The sequence below is a fragment of the Vulpes vulpes genome, chromosome 7 (genome assembly GCF_048418805.1).
Source record: "Vulpes vulpes isolate BD-2025 chromosome 7, VulVul3, whole genome shotgun sequence".
Taxonomy (NCBI): domain Eukaryota; kingdom Metazoa; phylum Chordata; class Mammalia; order Carnivora; family Canidae; genus Vulpes; species Vulpes vulpes.
The window spans coordinates 48483708-48511380 of NC_132786.1; the positions used below are offsets into that span (position 1 = coordinate 48483708).

Sequence of the window (27673 nt, forward strand, 5' to 3'; positions counted from 1 at the left end):
AACTCTACACTCAAGTCTCACTTTCATATTATTTCCTGAATGTGGTCTTTGCCTTCACCTTTGTTCCTTGGCAACAAGACCTTCTTAGTGCATGCCACAGAGCAGTTGAACGAATACCTAAATATAGCTCCACCTTTGTGGATGGTCTCATGTTATCTTCACCTACTAATCCTTTCATGTTGACTTTGATGTGCTACCTGCTTTGTGACGTCCATTTGATCTCTTAAACTTTGGGAAGTTCGGAGGTGGTTTTTAGTATTGATTTATAAGAAACGTCAAAGAGTAAAATTTTGTATTGAAACAGTTAATTTAACTGTTCTTAAATGGTTCTCGTCTCTAAATGCTAATGTGGTATTGAAAAGCTATGAAGAGTTTTTTTTTTTTTTTTAATGATCCTCAACCATAGGAAAGGTTGGTTTCTTAGTTTTACATATATTTATGAGGTAAATTGGTAGCTGCTAGTGGGTGAGAATATAGTATTTTTGCTAACTCAGTTCTTCTATATAATATTGGTCTACACAATGAGATGGTTTTCTAGGCCAAGGAAAGAAATTTTCTCTTTTCATTTCTATTTTTAATTTAATAGTGCTCCGCAGAAAAGATAAAGCACAGTTGCAAAAGGCAGCATTTGCATATATATTTTCTTGCTTTGTCCACTCATTTTACTTTCTAACTTGCTTTTTTTGACCTACTAAATGAATAATGATTATTGCTGATGTGTGTGTGTGTGTGTGTGTGTGTGTGTTCTCCCAAATTTTATGTAAGTCGCAGTTCAGAGTTTATGGAGACTTAAAATACCAAAGTGCAGTAAGTTATGCAGTACAGGGTGATGGGGAGGAAAAGAAACCCCAAACAGTCTCATTAGGGCGTCGGGAAAACTGAACTCTAATCCTGACTCTGATAATGACTTACTGGTGGCCTTGAGACAATTTAACTTCCCTTTGGCTTAGGCAGCTGAGCTCAATAATCTTGAAGGTTTCTCTCTAGCTTTGAAATATCATGCTGTTTCTAAAATCGTGCTGTTTCTATTAAGTATTTGTCTTCCTGGGATTTCGTAATAAACATTAAAGATGAGCACAAATGTTTAAAATGAAAGAAAGGGATATACTTATTAGGGTATTTAATAGCAACAGGGTTAATAACATGTCCTGGGTATGTAGGAAAAGGATTCTTGGGATTCATCTTTTGATACAGGTGTTTGTCAAGTAGGATTGAGATGTACAGAATCACAGTGGAAATGAATATGAAATGCATGATGGATTCCACAGCGGAGGTGTTGTGGCTAGAGCTCTGCATATTTGGGTATAGCCTCCTAATGGGGTCAACTGTTTTAAGGTAGAGGGTACTTCCCATTACTATCCATGGTTTTCCTCATATTGTCCTGCTTCCTTAGGAAATTTTGTTTTCTTGTCAGAGTTCATTTTCTATGCAAATTTTACAAGCATGAATTTCCCCTTAGGGGGTGCAGCACCTCTTGCCACCCCCACCTCCCCACCATGCATATATATGCACAGCCTCCCCCTGGGGTTGGTATTAGGCAAAAGAAAGCAATGTAGCACTTTCCCGTAGGATTTCTTTTGGCCTGAGTGTTGTGAATCTAGAAAGAAAGGTCATCTTGTTCATCTGAAATATCTTATTATGTGTTTTTGAGAATTTTATGTGTAATTTAAATTTCGGTTACCACACAAGGTTGGCGGCCACTGTATTGGTGAGCCCGGGTCTAGATCTTCATCATCCCTCATGTGTCTACTTGCTCAAAACATCGCTCAATGTGAGCATGTCTCCTCTTCATAAGAGAAGTACTTTTCTTAGTCTCCTTCCTGCCTCCCTGGCTCTCATTTTAGTTTCTCTTCTAAGCTTCCCTGACCTACTTGGAGGAGACACTTTCTCCCTAAAATTCTCTGCCCTGGGCTTGTGGGACACACGATTTTCTTTCAGCCAAATGCTCCCTAGGCTTCCTCATGGTTCTAAACATGGCTGTCACCTGCTTTCATAAAACATTGGCCCACCATTCTCTTTTTTTTCCTCACATCCTCTTCTGCTTGTGGTATAACCCAAATCTGCCTGCCTCCAACTACCCCCCCCCCCGCACTTGACATCTGTGCCTCTCCATGTCTGCTGGATGCCACCGTCACCTGGACCACCTGTCACAGCATAAATGCATGTTAAATCATTTTCTGTTAGCTCATAGAAAAGCTATAAATGTGTATCATTATTTCCAAGTGTAGTTTTGTGTGTGTGTCACTCAAATATTTTTAATGCTGATCTTTTAATGGTTTTAAGGAATTCATGTGTTCACACATTTAGGTATTTTTTTTTTTTTAGAGTAATAGAGATGTAGCCATATAACCAAGATCTACAAGGAAGGCAGGCTCTGTCCTCATGGGCTTTGCAGGCTACAAAAGAAGACCTCAAGATGCGTGACTGTAGTGCCGTGGGGTGATGTTACGAGAGAGCAGATGTCAGAGCTCAGAACTCAGCAGCAGGACCCAGGCCACACCTGTCAGGGCAGGCCTCAGAAATGATATCTAAGCTGGGAGGTGAAGGAGTGGATATAGCAGTAACTGGCTGAAAAAAAAATGTATAAGAAAGGAACATTAGAATTCATTGTATTTGAATGAAATTAATGTTCCATTTGCATTAACAGAGGAGAATTAATTTGAAACATATGGAGAGTGCAAGTAACAAACCTACATGTTTGTTTTTTGTCTTTATGTTGAATTTGGAGCATGGATGTGGGCACATCCTTTGTGAGCAGTCTGTGCTATAAGTAAACTGTAAAGTGGGAAATTTTATTTGCTAATGGATAGTTACTTGTTTGCTATAGAAACTTATTTGCTAAAGGATATTCATGCAACAAATGATTAGGTTCTACAGAAGCAGGATGCTATTTTGCTGTGAAAGTGCCAAGCTGTTGCCCCATTGATAACAGTTTTTTGATGGGCACCTTAGGACAATTAGATGGGACCTAATCACAGTGATTTCCTGTCATTCTTGAATTACTTAAAACCACAATCAGAAAGTGGTAAACTTTTGATAGGAAAAAAGAGGAATTAACTTTAAAAGGTTTTTGACTAATGAAAATCAAACCTGTGCCACATTAAAGCAGTGTTTTCACACCATTAAGCATTGTAAAGCATTTTCCTTCCATTGTAATGCATTCTCTTTTAATCTATAAGTATGGTTTGGGAAAAACCCCAGATTCTAGTCTACGATGTAGTCTTTTGTTTTGTTAACAAGAGCACCTTGCTTCCTTAAATTGGGGGAATATAATGTTGATTGAGATTCTTAGTAACTATTTAAGGAAAAAAAAATACTTCAGATTAAATGAAAACACAAATCTTTCATTTACAAATTTAAAGAAGCATTTCGAATAGCCTTTAATTGGTAGTTGTGTGAAATTAGGATAATAGGAGAAAATCAATTATAGCAATAAAGTCTGTTCTTAAATATCAATTATTTGAAGTATTTCCCTGTGTGAAAAAAATCCTCAAAAAGCTGGGCGGGAGAAAGGGGGTTCCTGGCAGGTGTCTTGCCACATTAGATTTTACCTGAGCTACAGATCTGGCATCAGACTCAGCACAGGCTGTAGAAGATATTTTAGTGATTGGGGGAATTTTGTGTTGTGTGAAGTACAGAATATATTTAATCAGTTTTAATGGTCCTCCGGGATTCAACACATGTTGATAGTTTAGCCGACTGTTATTAAAGTTCTAGAGTTTGAAACTATGGATTTTCTAGTTTGATACAAAAATCAAATAAAGAATATGGGGTTTCTTTGAGGATCATTTTTGTTTTCTTTCACTGGAAATTAATTGGTACTTGAGCAGTGTGTCCTGGAAAATCACATTACTTTTATAACAGTTCTTCACTTATGAAGGTTAATGATTCAAAGGTAATAAATCATAGTCAACATTAGATTTTCCAGTGGTCCTTTTTTAATATAGTTATAGAAGATTTTTCTGTTAATTCTTAATCATCACTGCAGTAGTTAGAGGAGTTTGAAAACCTGGATAACGTCATCTTACTTTTGAAAAATCTCTTCTGACAAAATGTTTATTCAAACCGTTAAAAAAAGTCACTGATTTGAGTTTTGCCACTTTCTTCATCCTTCATCTACTGTGTTTAAGAATCATTAAAATGAGAAAGTATGTTGTGTGTAAATAAAATAATTGGACCTGGATTATCACTTTACCCCCCTTCAGAACCCAGAGATTTGCTCAGACTTTTACACTCAGTGTGGTTTCAATTACAAGATATTGTAAGGATTTATTTGTAAGGATTAATGAACTGTTACCATTTTCTAGGTCTTATCACAACGACGTCAAGGAAACTGGACCGAGAGCAGCAAGATGAACATATATTAGAAGTAAGCAATTTTTTGAAGTATTTAAAAAATAATATAAATATAGGAAAGAGCATTCTTGTTCACATTAACTAGTATTCATAACTCTTATGATTTAGTTATATTAGCTTCTGGTCATGATTAAAAGCCAAAATAAAGGGGAAAGAAAACCTCAGCAAGTGTATGTCACGTCCCCTTAAATCCCTTTCTATCCCCAGAACACAAGACCACTGTTTTATTTGTTTATTTAAAAGATTTTATATTTATTCATGAGAGACAGAGATAGAGGCAGAGGGAGAAGCATGCTCCATGCAGGGAGCCTGATGTGGGACTCGATCCCGGGTCTTCAGGATCAGGCTCTGGGCTGAAGGCGGCAGTAAACCACTGAGTCACCCGGGCTGCCCAAGACCATTGTTTTAAATTCTGTGTTAATTTTTTGTGCTCACATCCAGAGCAAACAAACTGAGAACAAAATTATTTGAATTTTCTTTTCATTTACATAAGGGAAACTTTGCTGTATGTCTTTCTTTTCCTGTTTTTTTGTATTTAATTTTTTAATTTAAATTCAGTTAATTTAATGTATTATTAGTTTCATAGGTAGAGATCAGTGATTCAACACTCCCATATGATACCCAGTGCTCTTTACATCATGCCCCCTCTCTCGTGTCATCGCCCAGTTATCCCATTCTCCCCCGCTCCCCCCATACTGTATGCTTTCTCCATTTTTTTCCTCAGTATTCTGTTTTTGGGATATTTTTTATAATAGATTTAGTTCAACTATAACTTCTAGTTTCCATCGTCATTGTTCTTAAATAATTGCATTGTTGTTTGCATTTTAAACTGAATTGTAGAAAGTTTGTGCTTTTGAAACATTTTCGAAAATAGAAGATTAAAGACAGACATGCACTTTTCTTAGATGGTCTCTTCCCATAGGCTTCTCATTTTCACGGCTAATTTAAAATGCCTTTCTAGTCCCCGAAAGGAGAAACACAGCCTGTTGCTTCCTGGCATGCTGGTGGACCAGAGGCAGGGTGTGTGGGTGGGGATGGGAGTCACATGGAGGAGAAAGGTAGAGCGTCTTGTGGGGGTCAGGCCTGATGTGATTGCTGTGTGTAGGGCCTACAAGCCAGGAAGAGGCTGAGGAGAGGTAGCCTCATGGAGAGGGAAACTGAGTAGGGCAGACACGGAACCTCTGTGGACTTCTCTCTGCCACGTGTAGAAGGCCAGTGTTAGTCACTGGAGCCAGAAGAGACCATATGCTTGTTGAGTTGTGACTCACCTGCATGAGTCTTCCATTCTACTCTGGGTACTTGAGAAAGTCCTAAACTGTGGTTTATTATTATTATTTTTATTAGCATTTAGTTCTTTCTTTGTGTGCCTTTGCTGTTCATAATGCTGCCTGCTTCATTTCATTTTCATCATTGGTCGCACTTCTAACTTTGTCAATAAAATATTTACTTTTATAGCTCTGTAGTGTGTGCACATGAGTATCATGTCTAGAAAGGTGGTTTCACAGCCACTGTTAGAACTAGTAATTGCCTTTTTTTTTAAGTTTTATTTCTTTATTTATTTTTATTTTTATTTTTATTTTTTATTTTTTTTAAATTAATTTTTATTGGTGTTCAATTTACCAACATACAGAGAAACACCCAATGCTCATCCAGTCAAGTGTCCCCCTCAGTGCCCGTCACCCGTTCCCCTCCACCCCCCACCCTCCTCCCCTTCCACCACCCCTAGTTTGTTTCCCAGAGTTAGGAGTCTTTATGTTCTGTATTTCTTTATTTTGAGAGAGAGCATGTACAAGCAGTGGGAGTGGGCAGAGGCAGAAGGGGAATCTCAAGCCTACTCCATGCTGAGCCCTGAGCCCAACGTGAGGCTCAATCCCAGGACCCTGAGGTCATGACCTGAGCCAAAACTAGGAGTCTGACGCTTAACTGACTGAGCTACCCGGGTGCCCCTATAGTTAATAGTTTCGTCATGTGTTACATCCGAGTGTTAGTCATAAGTCATGGAGTTCCCTTGAATTTTCTTTCTGATCAGAGTTTAGAATTTTGATCTGGTCACTACATTGTTCGACAGAAGGGAGAATACAGTTCCCAAAAAAGGGAAATGGGGGCATGCCCTCGGAGCAGCAGGTCAGAGGCATTGGCATCTCCCTATGGCCCACACCCTGGTTAGAGCTGCACAGGTGTCCAGTTGTGTGCCTCACTCTAGAGCCACCTTTTCACGGTCAACATCCAAGGCTGCTTGGGAGCAAGTAGAAGATACTCAGGACTTTGAAGATAATATTAAGATGTTAATGGGAAATATGACTTTGTAATAGTTTGTTTTCATACCTTGTATGCTTTTTGTAGTCCTTTGTGGTGGTGTAGTTGAGGGCCAATGCTGGCATTGATTTGTCTTTAAAGGAGAGTTTTTTTTCCATTCCTGTGTTAAAAGCTGTGTTACTGGCTACTGGTTATTTGAACCCAGCCTTAAGAACGCTTTGGTGAGGATTACCACAAAATATAGTGCTCGCTTCTATTTCTCTTTAATTTTCTCTCTTTTCCCTAAAGATCATAGGAAAAATGATCAAAAGGAAATGTTTTGAGAGAGTAAAATTAAACAGTAATTGTAGATTTTGTTTTATTTTGAGAGTGTGGGAAGGTGAATCATGTGCTTTAAGCAACTACTTAAATATTCTTGGCAGGTACCGTCGGGAATCTATTCACACTTCTATAAGCAACAGGATTTACACTCCCCAAACTTAAAAAAAAAATAGTTCCACAGAAAACTTCAGTTTAATTTAATATTTTTGGTATTTCAGTCATTCATTTTGGAGGATGTGGTCAGAGAAAAATAGCTATTCCTCAGGTTGTGGTCTTGAATGTCCACACCAGAGTAAAAGTGGGCATTTGATTTGGGGGGAAACTGCATATGGAAGCATTCGCCACTACAGTCCTGAAGGCTTGGGTTTTTATTCCTAAATTCAATACATGAATAATTAGAATGACACTTACTTTACATTTCTTTTACTGAAAATCTTATTTAGTAAGTGGGTCTGAAATGAAAATTCTTATATCCGTATTAACCGTGGAGAACTTCTCTGTACAAGAAGAGAATCCAATAAAACAAAATGGTGACAGCTATTATTAAAAGGCATGCTACTTCACATACATTTTGAACTGATGATCTACCTGATGTTACTGTAGAGGCTTAAAAACGAAAGTTTTTAATGCAATATCTGGAGATTTGATTTTTTTTTAGTGTATAGAGTGTACAGTGTTCTTCAGAGGACTCTATTTAAAAGCCAAACCTTCATGCATCTCTTCTTGGCTTAAAAATAAGTTGTTTTTGATAGCTTGCCATCTTGGTGACATTCGTGTCGTAGCTGCAGTTGAGTAGGGAGGGGTGGCGTGGTGAGGGGAGAGCCAGGACTCAGTGCTGCCTCTTTCTTGGCCCTCTTCTCCCTCCCCCCAGTCCCTGTCTAGAATGGGACATGGCATAGTCTCAAGGCTGTTGTCAGAAGGAGAGGAGATGGTATGCTGTGAGCCTTACAGGTCTGTGCATATGTGGTGTATCATTAGTTAGGAGGAAGGTAGTCCCTTTTTAAATAGTTCTGTTATTTTATTTTATTTTATTTTATTTTATTTTATTTTATTTTATTTTATTTTATTTTATTATTTTATTTTACTTTACTTTACTTTACTTTACTTTTATTTTAAATAGTTCTATTTTAAAAACATCTGTTGATCTGTTACCTTTCAAAAACAGGTTACTGTGACAGACAATGGTAGCCCCCCCAAATCCACCATTGCAAGAGTAATCGTGAAAATCCTTGATGAAAATGACAACAAACCTCAGTTCCTACAAAAGTTCTACAAAATCAGGCTCCCAGAGCGGGAAAGACCAGAACGAGAAAGGAACGCCAAGCGCGAGCCCATCTATCGTGTTATAGCTACAGACAAAGATGATGGTCCCAACGCAGAGATCTCTTACAGCATTGAAGACGGAAACGAGCACGGCAAATTTTTTATTGAGCCAAAAACCGGAGTGGTTTCATCCAAGAAGTTTTCTGGAGCTGGAGAATATGATATTCTTTCAGTGAGTTAAGATGTAGTCTTTGAATTTCTTACGTACTTGGACTATTAATCTGGTCTAATATCCCCACTCTTAAAACTTTCTCTTCAATAAGTGGCCTCGTTGTTGACCTAACATTGGGACGTGTGGCTTTGGTTTTCTCTTCTCAGCTGTCATTCCAGTTACTACATTTGTTGAGTGTGGCATGAAGAGGTTGCTCTTTTTAATCAAACCTTAAACATGGGGAAAATACGGATACAGATACTAAGTGCTTGAAATTGGCTCAGTTTAAGACCACACTGATCTGTGTTTCAGTCATAGGATGTAACTTCTAATTTGCTCCCTTCATCCCCTCTGCTTGTATTTTATAGATTAAGGCAGTTGATAATGGTCGCCCCCAAAAGTCATCAACCACTCGACTCCATATTGAGTGGATCTCCAAACCCAAGCCATCAGTGGAACCGATTTCATTTGAAGAACCATTTTTCACCTTTACTGTCATGGAAAGTGATCCAGTGGCTCACATGATTGGAGTGATAACTGTTGAGCCTCCTGGCACGCCTCTTTGGTTTGACATCATTGGTAAGGATTCCTCAGTTTTCATTGTCCTTATATAGGTTACACTGAGGAAAACCTGTCTTTAGTTTTCTGATTTCTGTATATGTCTCAGGATTTAAATTTGGGAGTAAGACCTAGAACTGGAGAATTTGTCTTAAATTATCAGTATTTTGATTGCAAAATGTTTTATGATACCCAGTAGGTAATAAAGTTGTTTAAAATAGATGCTGTGTATACACCATATCATTAATGTAAAAATAGGGTTTTCAAAAGGGCATCAAGAAGTTAGAAATCTGAATGTTTTGGTCCTAAAGCACAACTTCTTAATTTTCCTTCTTTATGTATAACATACGGCACATTGCTATTTTTACTGAATGTGGTTTGAATGCTTAAAATAACTGTGTGACTGTCACATGTCAGTATTTTATAGGGAATAATCTTACAGATTTTAATTGTGTAACTTAAAAATGACAGTGCCAACTGGCCTTTTTAATTTTATTTACCACATTTTGGGAATGTGGGAAGCAGAGTCCCTGAGACTAGTTTACCCTATAATAAAGATTAAATGCCTAAATCACTTTTTCATTTTTCTTTTCCATTTAATTGAGTTTAGACACAGAATGTCATACTTCAACACATTTAAAAAAGAAAATGCACTTTAGACTTTGACATCTTATTTTTTTTAAATCCTCTTCACATTATTTTAATCATGAGGCTATTGAAAAGCCTAAGTACGTATTGTGATTCATCCCCAGTCGGTCCTTCGTATCCCCTCCCCCTCTTGCACCCGTTGGCCACCCTCGCCCCACGTGCTGTGTCAGCGTTTGAAGGGGATTGGACGTGGGCTGCCAGGGTCCCGGGGTGCAAGTGGCCCGGGCTTTACCGCTTCCCACACCAGACAGTGAGGCTCTTTCCCACTTTGAGTCATTGTACAAAATTGTCTAGGTCATCATCTATGATGAAACCATTACTTCCGTTCTAAAGAAAAAAATGCACAATGAACTATATACACTCCAAAAAGTGTGTTTGCATTCTGATAACTGCTGTCACATTTCCAGACGGGCCAGGTTGCTGTGGTGCAGCGTGTAACTCCATGTAACACTGCCTGCCTCGGGGACTGGTTTGATTGACCGCTCTTCCTTGTTCTCTGCTTGCTTTCCATGCTTGCTCGCTTCCTCTGTGGCTGTGCCAGGAGACACGCTTGCTAGAGAAGTGTTTTACATCTTTCAGATGACTTGTGACCCGAACTGTACAGCAGAAGGTATCTGCTGAGATCACATAATTTGCCTCAGATTATGAGATCTAAAATGAAAGCATCCGTTTTTAGAACTTTTTTTTTTTTTTTTTAATTTCCAGTGACTATCTTTCATCGTCCTTTGTTCTTGTGGTGTGCATGTGGTCACCCATCCCAGTTGCCAACTTGCTGCCTTCTAGTACATTACGAGGTGGTCCTTAGTTTTAGGTGGAACTGAAGATTTTCTTTTCCATGTGTGGTGTTCTGTGGCTTTTTGGCAAGATTTAGTAATAGATCATCATCATGACATTATGAGTTTACTTTCATTCCATTTCACTTCATTGGTAAAAGTATCTCAAGTTCAATGGATTTGAAGAGAGAGCTTTATCTAGAACATAATTGGGAATGCATTTGGGTAATGTTAGTAGTACTGAAACTTTTGCTTCATTAAGCTTTGTGTTTGACCACAATGGGGAAAATTTCGTTTCATGTCTCTAAGAGCCAGGAGTAATTGACGTCAACTGTCACTATTTTAACATTTGTTTTTAATAGTTAATTTATTATAAGGGCAGCGTGCATCAGGTGTATGTATTTTGAGTAATTAAACATCTAAATGGCTGACTCTGGTTTAGTAAAGGATGTTACATATAGTTACTGAGATATATAAATTAAAGTGTTATTCAGAACCCCCGAAAAAGCGAATTGAAAGTAATTCATTGGCAATATTAGCAGTGTTTTTCTGTCTTCAGAGTTGCTTTCTTTCCTCTCAGTAGGACAGTTAGTAGGGCCCAAATGTGTATTTAGCAGGCATTATCTTTGTAATGGGCCCTTTTTTTCTTGTTTTTTCAAAATGAAAGCTCCTTGGAATCACCTTGAGCAATGTATCAGAAGTGGTTTTTTTCCTCCCCTGTCATGAAGAATCAGAAAGCCACAAAGAAATGACAGATTTTCATACTTTTCTGTCTGCCCTAACTTCAACTAGGTGGCAACTATGACAGTGACTTTGATGTGGACAAGGGCACCGGGACCATCATTGTTGCCAAACCTCTTGATGCGGAACAGAAATCAAACTATAACCTCACAGTAGAAGCTACAGATGGAACCACCACTATCCTTACACAGGTAAGTGAATCACTAATGATGCATTTGTCGGAGAAGGACTGTTAGGATTTCAGGGTCCATGGGCAGTATGAACGGTTGAGTCTGCCCTCTGAGGCTCCCAGGAAGAGTTACTGTGTCAAGAGAGTTCACGCATAACACACACCGAGGATTTGTATTTCAGGAAGAAAATTAACTGCAAATCTGGATTTAGGTTTGGCCTGTAATTAACCAGTCTTAGAAGTTTTGAAAGAAGGCTTAAAAAAAAAAAAAAAACCCCACTTTCAATTTTCAAAATCAAAATTTTATACCAATTTCAAACAGTATTAATATAAATGGTATTACTATTGAGGATGAATTGTCCAAGTGATTTTCATTAAAGCTCATTAGAGGCTTAATTATCTTTTAAATCACTTTGAGTTTTTTTTCCCCTTCTGGCTACCTTAAGGTTGCATAAAATGGCTGATAAAATTGTTCTCCTAATTCCTTTAACATCTTTATTTGTTCCTATCGAGTGATTAAGAGATGGCCAGATTACTGGGATTTCAAATTTCAGTGTTAAAACCCTAAAAATTAAATCTAAATTCTCTTTGATTCTCGGTGTGGGCTGCTTGAGAATTTGTTGAACATTTGTTATATGCCGGGTATTGTTCTAGAAGCTGAATACTGGGAAACAAAATCCTACCCCCATAGAGCTTACCCCCTAGGGTGGTGGAGGCTAATATTTACCTGTAATCTGCTGTGTCCTAAAAGACAAAAGGAAGAAAGTAAGTATTAGAAGATAAAATGCTTCTGAATTCCAGTTTTTTATCTTTAGATGATACTATTTTAAATCTCAAATGAAACAGGTCATCTGTTAAATCATTTAGTTGCATTGAAGAATAAGAGTCTGTGATGTCTTTTTAATTAATAAGTAAGTAGATGATTCAGAACCAGTTTTGAGAAGACCTTATTCCTTTCTCACACTTGTGATTCTTAGTAGATTTAAAATTGACATGTTACCATGCTTTGGGGTCATTTTGAGATTGTCACGTACAAGTTTTAGTACAGTATTAAATTTTCATTTTTGTTGGGAACTGTTCTCATTATAGAAGTTAGACTTTAGAACATGAAAATGAGAATAAAAACATCAAGAGTTATAATAAATTTAACAGGATAAAATTTGAAAGTTTTAAAGGTATAGCTGTATGTGGACCAGTTCAAATAAATTTCTAACCAGAAATATAGCAAAAGGGACTTAATAAGCAGTGGCCCTCTGTGCTGCGCATTCTCATTAATGAAGATGATATATTTACCCGTAGCGTTTATTGCTTATCACTAAATGAATCAGTAGCACTGTTTCCCTTGCCCGGTAATTGTAGTTTTAGCTAGTACAGTTAAAAGGTTAGTATGAAATGTGGTAGTCAAATGTGGTTGACTAGAATTTCCTGAAAAACCCAGGAAATAGACTACAGTCTTTCCAGGAACACAGAATATCTTAAGTTCTAGTGCTTCATTTATACTTCTGTAAGTATTTATACTTCTTATTTTGAGTCATTTTCAGAGGGTCTTGAAGATATTCTGATGAATTGCTGGCTGGGCGGGTCGAGCGAGGATCAGTGGTTACAAGGCCCAGACTGACCTATGGGACAAAGAGGACAGTCAGTAATTAGGTTTCGATTTCCTTGTGGGTCAGAGAATAGGGAGATAAGAATGTGGATGAGGACAAGAGCAGCAAAATACCACCTGAAGAGCAACACAGAGATAGGAATTGGGTTGATAAAGAACTGAAACACAGGGTAGATTCAGGTTTGTCGGTAAAACTCAGGAACCAGCAGGGCAGATTTTGCTGTGTGCAGGTCAGTAGCAGCGGATGGCAGATCAGAGGTTTGGGGCGGGGGGTGCTGTGGGGTTAAGCCTTGGTGCATCATCAGTAGAGCTGGGCGATGGGGCAGGAGGGGGTGTCCCAGTGTAATCCCTGGTGCTCTGTAGAAACAGCGCTGCTCCTTGCTTTCCTGGCCTGCCGTTTTCCGCTTAGGATGCTGACCAGTATTACTGTGAGTCACTTTGCTTTTTCTGGTATCTCAGGGTAACTTAGCAAATACAGTTAAGGCTTCTTCTTTCTTTGAAACCGTTTTGCTTTCCTATTTCCCTTTGGTTTCTCGAGGATCAACAGTACGTGCAGGTCGATTGGTTTGAACCTTGGCTTTGCCTCTTACCCTGTCTGTGGGCAAGTGGCTGTAACCCTCTGTGTACCCTTTTTCTCATCAGGAAATTGGTCATAGTGATTTTATCCTCAGAGGGCACTCTGCAGGGTAAATGAGGTAGCACATGGGATGCTTGCATCGAAAGCCCATGGAGTCCGTTGTCCGTGCATGCTCACAGACCATTCGCTCTTGCACATCAGCACTGGTTTGGACTCCCTGCTTGACACCTCAGTCCCCTCCCTGTCTCCATCCTCTGTCCCTGCAGTTCACCCCGCATTGCCCACTGCCAGAGTGGGCCTGCGTGGTTGGGAAGAGGCCGCAAAGGTGAACTTCCTCTGACAGGTAGTTCAGTGCATCCAGGATATAGTTCTCCAGCCTCTGCTTTGGAGTCAAGGTTCTGCGTACTAGATGCCACCTTCTCCTTACCCCCCACCCATCCCTTAGTTCCATGTCCTTCTCACCAGTCTCCAAGAGAGGGTGTTTGATGTGGCTTCTTGCTGTTATGTCTTTGACCAAGGTCCTCGCCCCTTCCCTGTATACATTGATCTGCCAACCTAAGACCTATGCAGGCAAAGCCTTATTATCTCTTCCTTAAAAGCTTTCAGAATGTTCCACACCATATCTGGACTCGTAAAAACTTACTTGATAATTTACTTGATAATATGTGGAACCTCATTATGCTTCATATGTGTAAGACCTCGCCTGCCGAGGTTAAAAGCTTCCTGAGGCAGGCAGGGGCTATAACACATTTGTTTGCACCCCAGTAATGTGTAGGTATGTGCTGAGTGTACAGGGGCCCTATGAATGTGTTTCACTAGAATTGCCATATCAAAATTGGTTGTTTTTACCCTGGTTGCTCCTATTTAGTCATGATTAATTGACTTTAGAGCAGGATTAAACTACTTCTGCCCAATACTCCCTCCATTAGAAAAATAATACGTAAATTTATAGTGGAAATGAATATATAATGATTTAACTTAGAGAAATTATAAAACCATCTCTTCTGAATCATCATTGACCTTAAGAAATGGTCTGTAGTTTCAAATGTTTATGTGACTTTCACATAAAACCTTTCTGTGGTTTAGGGAATGCATTTAGTATGTATATGAAGTTTAGTGTTACAAATCCATCACTGATGTTGTAATGTTTGATGAGAACACTGGTATAGTCTTCATGGAAAGATCTGTAGTTCATGTGCTAGCACCAGTGTGGTTAATAGCTTAACCTATGCATTCCTGGGACTTTGGCCTCCTGTACTGTTTGGACTGGTGAACCTTTTTATTCCACACATGCCAAAGAAGCTCAGATTTCTTGTTTATAACTATAAACCATCTTTATAATCGTGTGTGGATAAGGCATGGTGGAAATCACTACCATCTTTTCAATCTGAAAATTAATCCTTTTACTGTTGAAGTAAAACAAATACTTTTAATTCATCTTAAAACTGAGTTTTTTTAAGAGACTGGCTTTTTCTTCCCTCTTTATTTATGTTGACATTTAAGAGAGCTTATCTTTTCAGTGTACTTAAATTACTTCTAGGAAATGAATGTGTTTACTATTTATATGTAGGTTTTATGATCACAAAACTATAATGAATGTGTTTACTATTTATATGTAGGTTTTATGATCACAAAAATGTAATAAAGATTTTAAAGCACATTTCTAATTTATCAGTAGGAATTTGGAGTCTCAAAGATTAGAACAAGAAATTGAAATACAGTATTTACCTACTATCATACTCACCTCGCTAGCTTGGTCGTTGGAGATTCAGATCTGACATAGGAAATTATCTTCTGTAAATCCTGCTCAAGTAGTCTCTCTTATTACCCAGGTACTCTAGAATCTCTCTCCTGTGGAGACCTGAGAGAAATTAAGTGTACAGTCAGAAGGAAGTGTGGGAAAGGTGTCACATATCTCCAAAGTGAGTTTCAGGAATTTAGAAAGGTCTTCATTATCTTACTCTTGGTTAATAGATCAATGGAAAATTAAAAAAATATATTTTATTCTAGATTTTTGTTGCTTTTATTTTTCATTTTGTGTTTCATTGTGCTAAAAAATAATCAATTTTCACTGCGCATCTCATTTTCTCCCTTGGTTCTGTAAATATTAAAATATCATAATTAAAGATATTACTGTAATGTGAGTCATTTTGTCATTTTAGGTATTCATCCAAGTAATAGATACAAATGACCATCGTCCTCAGTTTTCTGCATCAAAATATGAAGTTGTTATTCCTGAAGACACAATCCCAGAAACAGAAATTTTGCAAATCAGTGCTGTGGATAAGGATGAGAAAAACAAGTTAATCTATACTCTGCAGAGCAGCAGCGATCCACTGAGTCTTAAGAAATTTCGTCTTGATCCTGCCACGGGCTCTCTTTCTACTTCTGAAACACTTGATCATGAAGCCACCCACCAGCATGTTCTTACGGTCATGGTACGGTTCTCTACCCTTTTGGCTGCCATTTGATTCCTAAGGGGTTCCATATGTTTGAGAGGATTTTTAACAAATTATAGGGAAATTCCAACAGTATTGATAACCTACTGATTCTTTCAGGTGCGGGATCAAGATGTCCCCGTAAAGCGCAACTTTGCCCGGATTGTTGTTAACGTCAGTGACACCAATGACCATGCCCCCTGGTTCACGAGTTCCTCCTACGAAGGGCGGGTTTATGAATCAGCGGCAGTTGGCTCAGTGGTGTTGCAGGTTACAGCTCTGGACAAGGACAAGGGGAAGAATGCAGAAGTGCTGTATTCAATTGAATCAGGTATTTTTGGAGCCCTTCTCAGTAGGCTAACTTTAAAAAGTACATTTTTCTAAAATTAGATCTATGTGTAGAAACATTTCTTTGTGTCACTGTAAAAATTGCTTAATCTTTAGCTACCATTTTTTCATATTAGGAGAAAGAAGGCTCTTTTTAGCTTTTAATTCACTAGAAAGCAAAGAGAGTCCTAAGTTTCAATAAAAAAGACATTATTAGCATTGTTCAAGACTCTGAGAAGTTCCTCAGTGCTGTATTTGGTCCAATTCAGTGTCTCCGCAGTGTTTTAACCATACAGAATTTTCCTTCATAGTATTTGTTAACTATGAACCACTCTTAGGAAACCACTGCCTTAATTATTTATCTTGTAGTCAGTATTTTTTCTTGGGCTCAATAGGAAGTTCCATGACAGAGTGCTGGGTGTCGTGCCCTCTTCTGTCCCAGGGTTAGCTTTTCTGCCCCTTTCACCCCCATGTATCTTTAACAGTTGAGTTTCCATTTGTGGAGTTTGGTTGTTGCAGCAGGCCCCAGGGTTGCGATTTGGACTAGAGATGTTGGAAAGCTCAGGAGCCTGCTGGAGTTGGGCAAGGAGGGCCTTGGACATTCCTTCTAGGTATGATAGGGCAGGAGACCCAGAGTCTTGCTGGTGGTGACAAGGAGGGTCACCAAGAAAGAGTTGTAGCAAAGCTGAGCACATGGAGAGTTATTTTTTAAAAAAGCCACTTAATCGATGTGTATTATGTGATCAAACTATTTTTATTTCTTAATACATTTGAAGCTTCATTTGTTTCCCTGAAAACAACCAAATTTAGTCCATTACCCACAAATAAGAAGATCTTACATACTGCCTGTAGTTTAGGATTAAACTGTAGTAGAGTTAGCGCCTTGAACAAAGATGAAGGTTTTTCCACTGGTTCAGAAATTTAGCTGTTAAAAAAACAGTGCATTCCATTTGTGCATGCCTGAGCACTTCAGTAAAATAATTTTCTCATAGACAAACCGCCTGGGTTTGTGTAGGAGAAAATGTTAAACTTTTCCCTTAGCTTTCACATAATTTTCAACAACTGGGTGGTTAAAATATGATTGTTGGTGCCTGACTGAAGGCATGTGCATTCTTGAAATGCTTGTAATGACTGATGGGATTAGTAATTGGGTATTCCAAGAATGGCACTATATCTCCACTCAAAGAATAGATAATACCAAGGGCCTATTTCGATATAGAATTCGGACTTCTAAGAAGATAATCTTTATAGATTTGGTAATGTAAAAAGTGTGCTGAAGAATTACTTTATGGGCAACAGCTACCATTAAAATGCAGGAGCGTGTGTCTGTGTATGTGTATGAATCTGTTGGAATAGTAGCAAATGTAAAATAGTCATTTTTCCTTTCATTTAAGTTCCTTATATTCACCTGCTTCTCCTTTGTGTCAGATTACATTTAATAAAGTTCCGAAAACTAGTTATAAATTCAGGCTGTAACACTGCATGTTTAATTAGCAGCAATCTATTAAGCAAAAAAGGTTTGGTCTGATTGGGAGTCTCTATGGGAAAAGAATTAATTAAAGGAGATTTTCCCTAACAATTGACTTCTGTATTTAGAGACAGTCAGGGCCATACTCTGGACTGATGGGGTTTTCTTTTCTTTTCTTTCTTTTTTTTTTTTTAAAGTTATTATAACTTCAAAACTGTTATAATGCCTCGAAATAGAAGACACTCCATACATACACTTACTGAGTAGAATTGATTTTCTTCCCCACACTTAGGTTAAATATAATTGCAATTGAAACCTTAGGTTTCCCACTTCAGGGGGCCAACTGTCAGGTGGTCAGCACTTTACTGAGCGGCCACAGCATGTGCACAGTGGGAAGAAATAGATTTCTGCTCACAGCTTCGTGACATGTCCTTTGGGGTATGTGTGTGTAATACAGTCATAGCTGATGAGCACAGATTCACATCTTTGGATAATTGCTTTCTTCAAATAGAACAATCTAAGGCTATTTAGAAACCACCAGTATCTCCAGCTAACGTGAATGACTAAACCCCCAACCTGGTACTCTACCACTGCCCTGTTCATTCCCTCACAAATAGTGTATGTGTATTTCAGTAGTTGATGAATGGACCTGTTGCTACATCAGACAGGGGCATGTTGAAGCCACTCAGCAGTTGAGCACACTCAGCCACTAGTGTGCTTCCACATAAACGTGTTGCTTTCCCATCCACCAAGCTCATGATTTCTGCCCCAGCATCTATGTATGTAGGAGCCATGTGTTAATTGGTTGCCTGGGTTCCTGTTTAACCTTCTTGTTAAGATATTCCAGGTAAGAATGTTTTTGAATTTGACATCAGGCAAAAATTTATCAGAAATAACTATTAGTACATATTTTCTTTTGTTAACACTTTCAAAGGTAGAGCTTAATCAAACAAGTGGTTGTCGGTAGTGATAGACATAAAATGCAGAAAAAGAAACCCAAATAAAGATAGAAATATAGTGCCTTGTTATCTTTCGATACATGTGTACAAGTTGTGTCACTCAGCAAATATATACGGAGTGTCTCCTATGTGTCAGGCATTTTTCTAAGTACAGGTGATAAGGTGATGAATAAAACAAGCCATGCTTAAATGGGGCTTACGTTTTAGTGGGAGAACAGATAAGAACATTGCAATGTGTGCTGTGAAGGATAAAACAGGGTAAGGGAACAGAAATAGCCATTCTAATTGGGAAGATAAAGGAAGAGCTCACCATCACTTTCTCTAAGCAAAGGAGCATTTGAGTAAAACATGAATGAATGAATGAATGAATGAATGAATGAATGAATAAATGAATGGGCAATGAGAATAGCTGGGGAAAACCGTTCCAGAGAGGACCCAGCAAACACAGTCATCTTAAGATGAGAACATATCTGGTTGAGGAGTGAGGAGCCAGCATGGCTGGAGGGCAGGCAGTATGTTGTGTGGAAAGTAGCGGGTTCGAACCCCTCCAGCTTGCTTCAGTGCAGATAAAATCTATTCATTCCGCTGTGTAGGGCCTTGTGTTGTTTGAAGCTTAATTTCACTATAAAAATAAGAGAAAGGGGTATAGATGATTGAACGTACAATATGGTAGGTCAACTGCTTCATTAGTACAGACCTAGGAAAGCCCAAGGGGTGGGGGATGAAGAGCATTGTCCACAGGTTTTCATGGTCTCCCTATCAGTCAGGTGACCAGTCATGGTTTTGAAAAATGGGGTGATGCCCAGGTAGGAGAGAGGTCCTTGGAGTTCTGATGACTGACTCAAGCACAATGAGAGGATCTGGGACTGTTGACTCATAAATGCAGACAAGCAGAAATTAGTGTCTGTGAGGCGTGGTAGAGGCAGTATTATGCTGTTTGTGTGCAAGAGTTCAGCTCAGAGCTTCAGGGCCTGGAGAAAGCCTGGGCCTCTGCCTTGTTGCAGATAATGACGCAAGTCCGTGGGGCCTAGACACAGAGCCAGGCAGGCTTAATGAAAGCCAGACTGGATCTGGCCTCAGAAAAAAAATTGTATCATGGATTGTTGGAAAATGTATTAAAAGAAGGAAATGAAGGCTATAGAAGAGGTGTTTTTACTAGTAATGGTGTAGAGAAAGGAGTGCTTGATCAATCTCCTGGTTTGCAAATCACAATAAGTCATTCTGGCCTATGACATGCCCCATGCAGTTGCAAGCCTACAGGAAAACAGAACTTGAAAAAGCAGTTAAGTGGCAAGTCAACTTTCTTTTGGGGAAATGTAATTGTTCATTTGGGGAAAATAAATTCAGTTCTGTGACTAGGAGATTGGATTCTGGACTATTGTGAGACAGGGGATGAAGTGTGGGTGGGTAGATGGATCGAACCTGAAGACCCTCCCAACACTGCCGCATGCCATCCGAAAAGATGGTAAACTCCTAAACTCGAGTGAACTGCTGATGTCTTTAGAAAGATTTCCATGATGATACAAAACCAGGACTATTTTGCATTTGAAGCTAAATACACCTATTCAGTATAGCTGGAAAGGTCCAGAGAGAACAAGTAAAACAGTCTATTCTAGAGTAGAGTTTCTCTGTCTCAGCACTGTTGACACTTTGAAGCAAAAAACCCTTTGTTGTGGGGGCTGTCCGGTACATTGTAGGGAGTTTAGCAGCAATTTCTGGTCTCTACCCAGCCGGGCGTTAGTACCACACCCTACCTAGGTAGTGATAACCAAAAATGTGTCTAGATGTTGTTGCATATTCATCTAGATAAGATCACCTCCAGTTGAGAACCACTGACATAGAGGGTAGATTGACCTAAAAAAGATTAAGAAGGGAAGGGAATAGTACTGAAATCTTTGAAACCTACATAGGGTGGCAGATTGTACACAAGCTCATTCTTCATTCCCTGAACATTTGAAATAAGGGACAACACTCTTGAAGCTTGTTAAATTTTCTTAGTGAATTGACATCTTCCCTTTCATAATGAATAAGAACCATGAGAACTTGCAGGTGATAAAGGCTGAAACTAGAAGTATATTCCCAAGTTTTTGAGGGACTGTTGGAAAATTATTAATGGCCTTACAAAAGGATAACCATGCTTTCTTTCCACATCACATCCTGGTTCAGCCAATAGTGAGTGAGTTCGGCTTTTGGTGTAGAGTAATCTATCTTCTATTTCTTGCTTTTCATAATTTATGAACAAAACTGAAAAGTCTGCCACATTTAAGGAGGCTGTAAATGAAACAAGTTCCACTCAAATGTTGATAACCCCTGGATTTCTGTTTAATTATAGAATATCACTTCTAAAGATAGCTTTGTTTCTGCATCTCCAACTATGACTTGTATTGGTCCTTGTATTTTCCTCTAACATGTTTTTATCTTCCCCCTCCTCCTAGGAAATATTGGAAATTCTTTCACAATCGATCCCATCCTGGGCTCTATAAAAACTGCCAGAGAATTAGATCGAAATAGCCAAGTGGAGTATGACTTAATGGTAAAAGCTACCGATCAAGGCAATCCACCAATGAGTGAAATAGCGTCTGTGCATGTCTCTGTTACGATCGCAGACAATGCCTCTCCTAAGTTTACATCAAAAGAATATTCTGTGGAAATCAGTGAAACTATCGGCATTGGGAGTTTTGTTGGAATGGTGACAGCCCACAGTCAGTCATCAGTGGTGTATGAGATAAAAGATGGAAATGTAGCTGAAGTTTTTGATATCAATCCACATTCTGGAAGTATCATCACTCAGAAAGCCCTGGATTTTGAAACTTTGCCCATTTACACATTGATTATCCAAGGAACTAACATGGCTGGTTTGTCTACTAACACAACTGTTCTAGTGCATCTGCAAGATGAAAATGACAACTTGCCAGTGTTTATGCAGTCAGAATATGTAGGACTCATTAGCGAATCAGCTTCAATCAACAGTGTGGTCCTAACAGACAAGAATGCCCCATTAGTGATTCGAGCAACTGATGCTGACAAAGAATCAAATGCTTTGCTTGTTTATCACATTGTAGAACCATCTATACACAAATATTTTGCTATTGATTCCAGCACCGGTGCTATTCATACAGTCCTCAGTTTGGACTATGAAGAAACAAGTACTTTTCACTTTACTGTACAAGTGCATGACATGGGGACACCACGTTTATTTGCTGAGTACGCTGCTAATGTGACTATCCGTGTAATTGACATCAATGATTGCCCTCCTGTGTTCTCCAAATCATTATATGAAGCATCTCTCTTGTTGCCAACATACAGAGGAGTGAAGGTCATCACAGTAAATGCTACAGATGCTGACTCGAGTGCCTTCTCACAGTTAATGTACTCTATCACCGAAGGCAACATTGGGGAGAAGTTTTTTATGGACTACCGGACCGGAACTATAACTGTACAGAACACAACTCAGTTAAGAAGCCGCTACGAGTTCACTGTGAGAGTGTCTGATGGCAGATTTGTAAGCTTCACCTCTGTGAAAATTAATGTGAAAGAAAGCAAAGAAAGTCAGCTGAAGTTTACCCAGGATGTCTACTCTGCAGTAGTGAAAGAGAATTCCACCGAAGCCAGAACATTAGCTGTCATTACTGCCATTGGGAACCCAATCAACGAGCCTTTGTTTTTTCAGATCCTCAACCCAGATCGCAGATTTAAAATAAGCCGGACTTCAGGAGTCCTGTCAACCACTGGCATACCATTCGATCGTGAGCAGCAGGAGGCATTTGATGTAGTCGTAGAAGTGACCCAAGAGCAGAAGCCTTCGGTGGTGGCCCACGTGGTCGTCAAGGTCATCATAGAAGACCAAAACGACAATGCACCGGTGTTTGTCAACCTTCCTTACTATGCTGTTGTTAAAGTGGACACCGTGGTGGGCCATGTTATTCGCCATGTGACCGCCGTGGACCGAGACAGTGGCAGAAATGGAGAAGTACATTACTACCTTAAGGAACATCATGAACATTTTCAAATTGGATCCTCAGGTGAAATTTCATTGAAAAAGCAATTTGAACCTGACACCTTAAATAAAGAATATCTCATCACAGTGGTTGCAAAAGATGGAGGAAATCCAGCTTTTTCAGCTGAAGTTATAGTTCCCATCACTGTTATGAATAAAGCCATGCCTGTGTTTGAAAAACCTTTCTACAGTGCAGAGGTTCCAGAGAATATCCAGATGCACAGTCCGGTTGTCCATATACAAGCCAACAGCCCAGAAGGGTTGAAAGTGTTCTACAGCATCACAGATGGAGATCCCTTCAGCCAGTTTACTATTAACTTCAACACGGGAGTTATAAATGTCATAGCTCCTCTGGACTTTGAGTCCCACCCAGCATATAAACTAAGCATACGAGCAACCGACTCCCTGACTGGTGCTCATGCTGAAGTGTTTGTTGACATAATCGTGGAAGACATCAACGATAACCCTCCTGTCTTTGTTCAGCAGTCTTACACCACGACCCTGTCTGAGGCATCTGTCATTGGCACGTCTGTCATTCAAGTTAGGGCAACAGATTCTGATTCAGAGCCCAATAGAGGAATTTCATACCATATGTTTGGGAATCATAGCAAGAGTCATGATCTCTTTCACATAGACAGCAGCACTGGCCTCATTTCACTAGTCAGAGCTTTGGATTATGAGCAGTTCCAGCAGCACAAGATTTTTGTAAGGGCTGTGGATGGTGGCATGCCCCCTCTGAGCAGTGATGTGATCGTCACGGTGGATATCACGGACCTCAACGATAACCCGCCCCTGTTTGACCAGCAGATTTATGAAGCCAAAATTAGTGAGCATGCCATCCATGGGCATTTCGTGACTTGTGTAAAAGCCTATGATGCAGACAGTTCCGACATAGACAAGTTGGACTATTCCATTCTGTCTGGCAATGATCATAAGAATTTTGTCATTGACAGTGAAACGGGGATTATCACACTTTCAAACCTGCGCCGGCACACCTTGAAGCCATTTTATAGTCTTAACGTTTCTGTGTCTGATGGAGTTTTTAGGAGTTCAGCTCAGGTTCATATAACTGTAATTGGAGGCAATCTGCACAGTCCTGTTTTTCTTCAGAGCGAATATGAAGTGGAATTAGCTGAAAATGCTCCCTTACACACCCTGGTGATTGAGGTTAAAGCAACTGATGGGGATTCTGGTATTTACGGTCACATTACTTACCATATTGTAAATGACTTTGCCAAAGACAGATTTTACACCAATGAGAGAGGACAGATATTTACTTTGGAGAAACTTGATCGAGAAACCCCAGCAGAGAAAGTAATCTCGATTCGTTTAATGGCTAAGGATGCTGGAGGAAAAGTCGCCTTCTGCACTATTAATGTCATCCTCACAGATGACAATGACAATGCACCCCAGTTTCGAGCAACCAAGTATGAAGTGGACATTGGATCCAATGCTCCCAAAGGGACATCAGTCATTAAAGTCCTTGCAAGTGATGCTGATGAAGGGTCCAATGCTGATGTCACCTATGCCATCGAAGCAGATTCTGAAAGTGTCAAAGAGAATTTGGAAATTAACAAACTGTCTGGCATAATTACTACAAAAGAAAGCTTAATTGGCTTAGAAAATGAGTTCTTTACTTTCTTTGTGAGAGCTGTGGATAGCGGGTCTCCATCAAAAGAATCTGTTGTGCCCGTCTATGTTAAAATACTTCCACCAGAAATACAACTTCCAAAATTTTCGGAGCCATTTTATACCTATACAGTTTCAGAAGACATGCCCATCGGAACAGAGATCGATCTCATCCGAGCAGAACATAGCGGGACTGTTCTTTACAGCCTAATCAAAGGGAATACCCCTGAGAGTAATAGGGATGAGTTCTTTGTGATCGACAGACAGAGTGGCAGACTGAAACTGGAGAAGAGTCTTGATCATGAGACAACTAAGTGGTACCAGTTTTCCATACTTGCCAGGTGCACTCATGAGGACTATGAAGTGGTGGCCTCTGTGGACGTTAGTATCCAAGTGAAAGATGCAAATGATAACAGTCCTGTCTTAGAGTCTAACCCATATGAGGCATTTATTGTTGAAAACCTGCCAGCAGGGAGTAGGGTCATCCAGATCAGGGCCTCTGATCTAGATTCAGGAACCAATGGCCAAGTCATGTACAGTCTAGACCAGTCACAAAGTGTTGAAGTCATCGAATCTTTTGCCATTAACATGGAGACGGGCTGGATTTCAACCCTGAAGGAACTTGACCATGAAGAGCGAGACCGTTACCAGATCCAAGTGGTTGCATCAGATCATGGTGAAAAGGTTCAGCTATCTTCCACGGCCATTGTGGATGTTACTGTCACTGACGTCAACGACAGCCCCCCACGGTTCACAGCAGAGATTTATAAAGGGACTGTGAGTGAAGATGATCCACCAGGCGGTGTCATTGCCATCTTAAGCACCACGGACGCTGATTCTGAAGAAATTAACAGACAAGTTGCTTATTACATAACAGGTAAGACATTTAAATGAAATGGTTAAAGTTAAAAAATACATTGTACTAGAGCATAAATTTTGAAATACATGTTTTAGGTACATTGGGAGTTAAGGGGATGATTTTAGTAAAATTATGTCTAACATAAGTAGAAGTAACATCAATTAAGCTACATTTCAAGTTCTTTGAGGAAACCTAACAGTTGTTTCTCAGTTGACTGTTTTTTATTTTTATGATTCCTTCTGCGGAACTTTATACTTTGCATATGATAAATATAGTTAACTATAGTTTCAATATAGGCTAATATAGGCTAAAGTATTGTTTAGTAGGCTTTACATTTTATTTAGCTTATTGCTTTGTTTCAATATACATTTTAATGCCTTGATTTTGGGGTGCGGATGGTAAGTGGGAAAGGCAGTATACCAAATTTAAATGTAATAATTGTTTTAAAAACCATTAATTCTTTTAAACCATAACATTATATATATTTTGTGCAGCTTATTTCTGCAGTTACTTAGATCTTTCCTTATTTCAACAAATTTGTCCTCCTCCTCCATTGGTTTATTAATAGGAGGAGATCCTTTGGGCCAGTTTGCTATTGAAAATGTACAGAATGAATGGAAGGTCTATGTGAAGAAACCTCTAGACAGGGAAAAAAGGGACAATTATCTTCTGACTATCACAGCAACTGATGGGACCTTCTCATCAAAAGCCATAGTTGAAGTGAAAGTTCTTGATGCAAATGACAACAGTCCAATTTGTGAAAAGGTAGGCTCTTCTGTCTTTATATATTATGAATTTGAATTTATTTCCTAACCCGTTTAAGTAGGACTGTCATGTGCTTCTAGGTATAATTCGGACACATTTCACATTTTAAACCTCTTATTGTTGAGGCAGAGGAGTGTTCAGTGGGTCAAGAGTTGGATTAGCTCTGGAACTATTTTGGGGAATGCTAAGTAGTTTAAAAATCTCAAACATACTGTAAATGTTGGACAGGGTTCCAGTTGTGTTTAACTCTTAAATTGTTCCGTGAAGTTTTCATTCCCTTTATTGGGGGATGAGATTATTTGGAGGAAACACCCGATTAGTAGATCATATACAAAGCTCCTTTTGCTTTAACAAGCTGGTTTTGGGGGCCCTTGCCCTTCTACATGCCAGAGAAACTAAGAGGTTAATGAATGTGCTTCTGTAGCTGTGGATCCCACTTAACATGAGAACAAATACCCGAAAGAGGAGCTCTTCCCATCCAAGGCTGCAAGGTGAGCACTGAAGCAGCTGTGCCCTGCAGCCAGTGTGTGAGGAGCAGTGCAGCCTTTGGGAGGTAGTGGTTAGATAAGCAGAGGAACTGGGACTTGATCCTACAGATAATAGGGACTCGATCCTAGAGATAATAGAGACTCGAATCCTTTTGTATTTGAAAGGTGGAGATGACAGGAACAAAGAGTTCCTTACAGAAGAGGAGTTTGGTGGTGTCGTGTGCATAAGGGCTAGCACGAGTGAGAGCAGGGGGTAGTAAGGCAGGCAGCGGTGCAAAAGGAGTAGGGACAGAAGACAGAGCAGAGGACAAGCTGATCCCTTGGTGCTGCCTGCATGTGACAGAATGGCACGCATGTCAGATCAGGATTGCCTCTGCTATTTCCTCCAGGAGTGAGGGAGAAAGACCAAAGATACAAGCCTGGGGTGGAGTTGGTTTGAGAGGAGGCATGTTGTGTTCCTCTCAGACTCCTTAATTATAAGGTAATGGGACATTCCAGGTTTTGTAGACTTGTAGAGACAGCAGGGATGCAGGTGGAGATTAGGGACAGATCCATAAACCGGCAGTTTGCATGGATCCCTGACAGTGGAGTCTGCGTGAGAGGCTAATAACAAAAAGGGACAAAGAGTGTACATAGGGGTATTTCCTTTCCTCCATGAGGGGTGGGGGTAGTTTTAGGAGGCGGGACAGCAAGTACAGGTGTGGCTGCTAAGCGGATGATGGAGATGTGGAACAGAACTTGGAGGCTCAAGATGGGCTTTGGAGGCAGTGGGCTCGGGATCCTGATGTAGATGGTTGCCTGACTTTGGGGAGGGTGTGTGTTCATAAGTATATAGCTTTGGCCCCCAAAGGAAGAGGAGATTCCAAGGAAAGAAGGGTGGAAGATGAGGGGAGGGCTGGGGAGAGTGAGGCATTAAATGGCCTTAAAAAAGGTGGGGAGGATGGGGGCAGAGTCGCAGCTGTGGAGGGGACAGAGCCGTGCTCCGGGGATACAGCACAATCAGGAGGGAAGGGGGAGCTCCAGAGGGATGAGGTGTTCACTCCAACCCACATGGAGACTTTTTTGGCAGTAGTATTTCGTGTGGGTGGGGGGGGGAGGGGGGAGGATGCTGGCTGTGTGTGTCTTAGAGAAAATAAATGTGTGTGTGTGTTTTTAACACTTGGCATATTACTTGGATATGATGCCTTGTCATCTTTGGGAATAATAAAAGTAGAACATTAGATCATTTGAAATCATTGGTATTGCAAAATATCCTGTTTCATGA

The 27673-nt window shown here is 39.7% G+C and overlaps 1 protein-coding gene across 6 annotated transcripts in view; it reads left to right on the forward strand.

Annotated features, from left to right (window-relative positions):
* FAT1 (FAT atypical cadherin 1) overlaps positions 1-27673 on the forward strand; it is a 127292-nt gene that overhangs the window by 74583 nt on the left and 25036 nt on the right. For all 6 annotated transcript variants that reach the window (XR_003238052.2, XM_026018303.2, XM_026018304.2 and 3 more), the window contains exons 4-11: positions 4308-4369; positions 8099-8428; positions 8776-8986; positions 11179-11318; positions 15642-15917; positions 16038-16248; positions 21107-25174; positions 25725-25921. Coding sequence is in view for 5 of the 6 variants with exons in the window: in XM_026018303.2 (XP_025874088.2) it covers positions 4308-4369; positions 8099-8428; positions 8776-8986; positions 11179-11318; positions 15642-15917; positions 16038-16248; positions 21107-25174; positions 25725-25921 (5495 nt within the window). In the remaining variant the exon portion in view is untranslated. The remainder of the gene's footprint in view (positions 1-4307; positions 4370-8098; positions 8429-8775; positions 8987-11178; positions 11319-15641; positions 15918-16037; positions 16249-21106; positions 25175-25724; positions 25922-27673) is intronic.